Below are 7,794 nucleotides of genomic sequence, written 5' to 3' on the forward strand. Positions count from 1 at the left end.
ATTGCCTTGCAATGGATGACAGCAGAGAGGCAGTCTGGCAAAATGGCATCTGACATGTAAGTGGGAATAAAGCAAAGGTGTGGAACTGAATTGTAGGAATATTCGCACATGCTGACATATGTCAACACTCTCTGAACATTTATGAAGACCATATTGTTGGGGGATGGCTGCGAGAGCGTTGCGGCCATGAGACTGTGTACGAGCATAGCTGGTGCGGCAGCACAGAGTGCATACCCATGAGAAAACATTAGGAGTTAAGATGGGAGACACAACATCCTTGGGGCAGCATGTAAACAGCAGGCCCATATCCACAGCTGTGTTCTGTGGATATGTGGGAGGCTGATAAGCAGATGAGCTCAGTGGCAGGTGTGAATGCTGGCTGAGCATTGGTTGAAGCTAGGCAGCCCACCTGGCTGCCCACCTTGTGCACCAAGAGTAATTGAACACATGTATTGGAATCATATATAAACCCTGTGTGTGCAACAATAAAGTGAAGCTTGATCACTCATATTGAGTACTGTCGTGCTTCCCCGCTTGAGAACAATCTGATTAGGACACTATCCTCGGCACCAAATAGCGGATGTTGGCAAAGTTGGGGGCTTTGGCACCATCTGCACCCCCCGCTGCTGACGCGGCAGATGACAGTGATAATGACGAGCCGGATCTATTTCCTTCCGATCTGGAGGGGGGAATTGGGGACGGAGCCACAGCCTCAGTGCCGACTATGTTGGAAGGGCTGCCGGGGGCTGGAGATAAGCAAACCTCCATGGGCCCTGATAGGCAAACCACCATCACGGAAGGCCTTTCCTTCCCATCTCGATTGGACGGTGGTAGCTCAGGAGGCTATGAGTGCAGGGGACATGGGCGTAGTGGAAATCGTAAATCAGGCGTTCCCCGTGCGCTTTGAGTTAAATGATGATGGCAGCAGACGGGGTTCATGTGCCTATCGACTGGAAACTACTGTCCCAACTTAGGGCCACGGTCAATGAGAGTGGTTTGCATGGCAAGCCCATGAAGCAAATGCTAAATTACATCTGGGTTTATGGAGTTCTTGTTCCAGAAGACATCAAGGTTATTGTCCGGATGATCATGAGTCAGTCAGAATAATTACTCTGGCAGGCCCATTGGCAGAGATTATGTGAAATGAATGCTAATACCCCGAGGGCAGCCGCTGATCCCTTGTTTGGAGTGATGGTACAGCAGTTGATGGGCACAGGACCCTTTGCTGTACCAGATATACAGGTTCACTTAGGCCCTGAGGTATGTCTGGAAGGCATGCGGTTCACCTGAAGGGGTCCACTCCGACCCCTTCCTATATGTCTATAAAACAGGACAGAGAAGAATCCTTTGCTAGCTTTGTCGATAGGATTGCAGACGCAATAAATAGAGCCGATGTGCCTGAGTGGATGAAAGGCACTCTGTTGCGCCAGTGCGCAATGGATAACTGTAACGCTCCCACACGATCTATTTTGATAACCCTGCCAATCGATGCCGCCATTGAAACGATGTTAGAACGAATGAGTCGGGTACCCACTGGGCCGCACACATGGATAGTAGAGGCTATACGGGAGTTAGGTGGAAAAGTGGTTGAGGCTCAAGCACAGGCCTTTGCGGCCCTTGCGCCCTTATCGGCAGGGAGCGGGCGTCGGGTAGATCAGGGAAAGAGGACGGCAGGTATTACCTGCTTCCGCTGCGGCAGGGTAGGGCACATGAGAAGGAAGTATAGGGTTAAGGTGTGGTGCAACAATTGCAATTCCTCGAATCACAGTACGTCGGCGTGCAAATCGGGAAACTTCAAGCAGAGCGTGAAGGGCCGCCGCGCGCCGACAACAATGGCAGCCCTGGTCATGGCCTCCCCAGCGCCCCCGCCGTCAAGCCCACACACGACAGCAGCACCCTACGGACCGCGGTCAGACGAGACTCCGGTCTTTGCCCAGCCACAAGGGGGAGCCTTGGCCTAGATTTGGCAACCGCAGTAGATACCACCCTTCTTGACAACCGGCCTATCCGAATACCTGCGACAACTCGTGGACCTCCAGAGCTAAAAGGGACTGCCGTGGGCGCCTTGTTAATTGGACGTTCATCTACCAGTCTACATGGTGTGACTGTTCTTCCAGGACTTACTGATGCCGACTTCAATGGGATTATACAAATAGTGGCGCAAACACAGTTCCCACCAATCCACATTCCTGCCGGTTCAAAGATTGCTCAGCTGGTGCCACTACCTGTGCTGACACAGAGTTTGCAGCCACTTACCTCCAAAGCTCAAAATGAGAATGGCTTTGGGTCAACTGGAGGCTTAGTGCTTCTGTCAACGGTTTATGGGCTGGTTCAGTCCAGTTCCGTGACTAGAAGGGCGGAGGGATCCGTGGATCCGCGCCCCCGGAAAAGGAAAATAGGGGACCCCGAAATAATTGAAAACAGCGGCAACAATCTGAGGTGAAACAAACTAATTTACTAAATATTGTATCAGCAGAATATAAGGAGAGAGAGAGAGTGTGTGTCTGGAAGGCGGATCGGCCTCACCACAATGCTGAGATGAGAAGTGCAGTCCAGTTGAGCTGATGAAGAAGTGCAGGCAGAGAAGCGCAAGCGAAGAAGCAGAGGCAAAGAAGAGAGCATCAGGTGACCTTGCCGGGAGATCTATCTCCTCGCTGACCGCAAAGTCCCCTGGGGAAATGTAGTTCTTCTTCTCCTCTGGACAGGCATCCAGAACTTGAGCATCAGCAGTCAAACCCCGAGTGCATTACATGATGTTATGATGTGGAATACTGATAACCAAAAATCATGAAACCATGACAGCTTCTTACAATGCCAATGTGTCAGCGACCCATCATTCTTGCCACCTTCCATTCTGATGGACAGTCGTGCACGTTACAAGCCCTTATGGATACCGGAGCCGACATCACAATTGTTGCCAAAAGCCTTTGGCCCTCCCAGTGGCCCTTGGTACCATGGGGAGGGGTGTGGAAGGTGTGAGCGGATCAGTAGCAGTGCTGCAAAGTGCTCAGCCCATTAAGGTTTCTATCGACGGCCGGCACGCTCACTGCCACATCACAGTAATGCCACTACCCCCTGGGGTCCAATCCTTGATTGGCAGAGATGCTCTGGATCAAATGGGAATGGTCCTGACTACTCAAGTGGGTTTTCCTTAGCAGCCGCTGTTTGGGCTTTCCTGATTCGACTCACTTGGCTGACTGATAAATCTGTATGGATCGAGCAGTGGCCGCTAAAGAAGGAAAGCCTCGAAAATGCCCTTGCACTGGTGAAAGAGCAGTTACAAAAGGGCCACATCCGACCATCTACCAGCCCTTGGAACACCCCCATATTTGTAATAAAGAAGAAATCCGGAAAATACAGACTGCTCCATGATCTTTGGGCTGTTAATGATCAGATGCAGCCCATGGGAGCTTTACAACCTGCCTTTCTTGCACTGGGATGTTAGTATGTAAGTATGGCAATGAAGTGCAGTTAGGAAGTGAACCCCCCAACCCTGCAATGATCCCAGAGAAATGGAATCTCCTAATTGTGGATCTTAAGGACTGTTTTTTTGCAATAGGTATTCACCCAGATGATATGCAACGTTTTGCTTTCACTGTATCTTCACCTAACAAAGGTGCACCGGCATCACGATACGAATGGACTGTATTGCCACAAGGCATGAAGAATAGCCCCGCAAAGGCCTCTCTGTCAGTTGTTTGTCAACGCTGCCCTTGCGCCAATTCGCAAGGCATGGTCTCATGCAATCATATATCATTATATGGACGATATTCTCATTGCGCAACCACAACTGTTCACTGCCGAACAGGAAACATACGCTCCAGAATAAAGGACTGGTCATAGCTCCGGAAAAGATACAGCGCAAGCCCCTATGGAAGTACCTGGGCTGGACCATCACACAGTCGCAGATCAGCCCACAAAAGTTGGCGTTACACACCGATATTCAGACTCTCAATGATGCCCAGAAACTTTTAGGTGATTTACAGTGGCTATGCCCCATTGTCGGTATCTCCAACGACAATCTCAATGTACTGCGTCCCCTTCTAAAGGGCACTGATCCTGCTGCCCGCGTTTCGATGACAACAGAGCAGCAGCATCTTATTGAAACTCTCATACATCTTATTGCGACACAAGCCGTCGATCGCTGTGAGCCATCTCTCCCCATCGATATCACTATCCTAAGTGGCCACAGGCAACTGCTGGGTGCACTGACGCAGTGCAAAAAGAAAAAGGGGAAGAGACCAGACATAAAGGTACTAAAATGGCTGTTTACGAGCTTGCAGCCAAAAACGACAGTCCAGCAAAGGATCGACAACCTCATGGAATTAGTAAGAAAAGGATGTCACAGAGTACTCAGCATCTCTGGGGAAGAGCCAGCAACCATATATTTACCTCTCAAACGTGTGGACTTGGATTGGTATCTACAGAATTCAGATGAGCTGGCAGCAAGTTTGCTCTGACAGTACGATCCCTCGCCTCCCCAGTACTGAAATGGATGTCACAACAACATTGGTTACAAATACCTAAATGAAGTAGAACTCCTCTTCAGAATGCAGTAACAGTTTTCACAGATGCCGGCCGAAAATCGCGTACAGCAGCAGCGACATGGCAACAAGACCAGCAATGGAAGCATCGAATCCTTCAAGCGCAATCTGGGGACTCTTTGCAGACTTTAGAACTTTCTGCTGTAGTTTGGGCGTTCCTGAACTGGTCTCAAAAGCCCCTTAACGTAGTATCGGATTCGTTATACGTTGTGGGCCTCGTAGAAAGAGTAGAGGATGCTAGAATCAGGGATAATGGCAACCAACGCCTATTTGAGTTACTAGCTATGTTACAGAGAGCGGTTATGATAAGGAATGAGAAGTATGGTGTGATTCATATCAGAAGCCACAAATGGGTGGAGGGCTTAGGTGAAGGGAACCAGTGAGCAGACAACTTGGTGGCGACAACCATCCCTGTCAATAGATTAGCTCAGGCCCGTGAGGCCCACAGCATGTTTCACCAGAATTCTAAGGGCTTGTGCAAACTGTATGATATTAGTCTGAATGATGCACGAGGGATTGTGCAAGCATGCCCAATGTGTGCAGGACATGGGCCTGGTTTAGGCTTAGGAGTCAATTTGGCAGATGGATGTGACGCACGTGCCAGAATTTGGGAAACTAAAATATGTGCATGTTACAATAGATACTTATAGTAGATTCATCTGGGCCACTGCCCAAGCAGGGGAAAGGGTGATACATGTCACCCGGCACATAACACTATGCTTTGCTACCATGGGGTTGCCCCGGATGATAAAAACAGACAATGGCCCCGCATATGCTAGCAGGAGTTTTCAACAATTTTGCGAGAAATGGGGGGTACGACATATCACCAGCATGCCTAACTCTCCAACCGGTCAGGCAGTGGTGGAGAGCGCAAATCAGACGCTTAAGAGGTACATAGAGAAACTTTCTGAGGTAAGGGATCCCCAGGAATGCCTGGCTAGGGCATTGTTTACAATTAATTATCTGTGCATCTTTGGGGATAGGGAAGAGGCATCAGCTCAGATTCATGGGCGGGTACCCTCTCAAGGTAGCGACAAGCCGTTTTTCGTAAGATACAGAAATCCCAAGACAGGGATTTGGGAGGGCCCCTCAGAGGTGAAATATGGGAAGGGGTTACATGTGTGTGCTCACCCCAACAGGTCCACTGTGGGTCCTGGTGAAGTGGACCAAAGCAGCAGTGTCTATTTCTACTGATACTGACAGGTTGCCACCTCAACAGCCAGGCAGTCCTTCAGGTGTCGCAGCCAGGGAACCTATGGATGACCTGGGCGAACAAGACGGGCCAGACTGACTTCTGCCTGAGTCTTCAGTCGGCCACTGAACCTTTCCGGACCTGTCTGATCGGAGTGCCGAGTTATTGGCTGCAGAGCTTTCAAGGATACGTAAGAGATAATCCATGTTCTCGTTACAACACTTCAGAACAAAGTGCATGCTTGATAGAACGACTAAGTGACTCCTTGCCATGGGACCCCCAAGAGCTGGATCTCCTGGGTTCCCAGGCAGTAGGAAACGCTTCAGCGGGATGGAATCAAACATGCTTTTGCTTCGGACGATCGCACCAGGGCCTTAGTGCTCGGGCAAGTATCCTTAAGCAACTGTGGGACTATGTGGATAATCCTTTTTTTGACGCAACAGGATGGACAGTGGTCTCCCCCCATAATGAACAGGAATTCTCGGTATGGGGGGCATATTGCGGTTACAGCAACCAAACCGGGGAAGGAGGTAACCTACGACTGTGGTATGGATATGGAGCAAGCCTTTCCGAAGACGATTCCCAACCTGCGCTGTGGAATAATGACTCGGCTAAGGCCTTACCCCCAGGTGTATTTTTAATATGTGGTGACCGAGCTTGGGCAGGCATTCCTGCCAATGTCCAAGGAGGACCTTGCTATCTTGGACAGTTAGCACTGTTCGCTCCCCAACATCGTCAATGGCTTAATGTCGCCTCTGGTCTGCGTAAGGCCAGGCGACGGCGGAGTACGCGCCGCCTGACATCAGATTGCAACGATAACATTGATTTATGGTTGGCTACTGCCCAGGTGTTCGCTTCATTCCTTACGCCGGGCGTGGCAGCGGCCCAAGCGTTAAAATAGTTAGAAGCATGTTGGTCAGCAAAACAGGCTAACGAGACCACCTTAATCTTGGGATCTATGTTATCTGATACGAATAGTCTTAGGCACGCTTTGCTACAAAATCGCGCGGCAATTGACTTTCTGCTTTTAGCACAGGGACATGGTTGTGAGGACTTTGAGGGGATGTGTTGCTTCAACCTTTTGGATCATAGTCAGTCCATACATGAACAACTTCAATGGTTGAAGGGACATAAGCAAAAGATTCAGGTTGACAAAAACCCATTTGATGATTGGCTAAAATCCCTATTTGGAGGACTGTCCCCATGGCTCACAGCATTAATCAAAGAAGGCTTGCGTTGGCTATTGCTTATTCTAGTTATGCTTTTACTGCTTTGCATAGTATGTAGTTGTATCATGAGGGGTATTGACAAAGCCACACAGAAAGTTATGCTCGTACAAAAAGAAAAAGGGGGAATTGTTGGGGAATGGCTGCGAGAGCAGGGCGGCCATGAGGCTTTGTATGAGCATAACTAGTGCGGCAGCACAGAGTGCATACCCATAAGAAAACATTAGGAGTTAAGATAGGAGTCACAACATCCTTGGAGCAGCATGTAAACAGTAGGCCCACATCCGCAGTTGTGCTCTGTGGATATGTGGGGGGCTGATAAGCGGATGAGCTCAGCAGCAGGTGTGAATGCTGGCTGAGCATTGGTTGAAGCTGAGCAGCCCACCTAGACGCCCACCTTGTGCTCCAATAGTAAGTGAACACATGTGTATTAGAATCATATATAAACTCTGTGTGTGCAACAATAAAGTGAAGCTTGATCACTCATATTTTGTACTGTCGTGCTTCCCCGCTTGAGAACAATCTGATTAGGACGCTATCCACGGCACGCCACTATGTGTATAATCCCATCAAAGTCAGCATCAGTAAGTCCTGGAAGAATAGTCACACCACTTAGACCGGTAGATGAACGTCCAATTAACAAGGCGCCCACGGCAGCCCCTTTTAGCTCTAGAGGCCCGCGAGTTGTCATAGGTATTTGGATAGGTCGGTTGTCAAGAAGGGTGGTATCTACTGCGGTTGCCAAGTCCAGGCCGAGGCTTCCCCTTGTGGCGGCCAAAGATCGGAGGCCCTTGTGAATGCATTTTGTCGTGTGCCGCTGTCTTGTGTGGGC

At 49.6% G+C, this 7,794-nt stretch overlaps 1 protein-coding gene across 1 annotated transcript; it reads left to right on the forward strand.

The window, feature by feature from the left end:
* Positions 1-4,634: 4,634 nt before the first annotated feature.
* Positions 4,635-7,330, forward strand: LOC104917454. The gene has a single exon (XM_031557824.1). It carries the CDS (start codon positions 5,804-5,806, stop codon positions 6,635-6,637), a length of 834 nt encoding a protein of 277 aa, XP_031413684.1. The 5' UTR covers positions 4,635-5,803; the 3' UTR covers positions 6,638-7,330.
* Positions 7,331-7,794: the final 464 nt, after the last annotated feature.

This window comes from Meleagris gallopavo, chromosome 1 (genome assembly GCF_000146605.3).
Source record: "Meleagris gallopavo isolate NT-WF06-2002-E0010 breed Aviagen turkey brand Nicholas breeding stock chromosome 1, Turkey_5.1, whole genome shotgun sequence".
In the NCBI taxonomy this organism is placed as follows: Eukaryota; Metazoa; Chordata; class Aves; order Galliformes; family Phasianidae; genus Meleagris; species Meleagris gallopavo.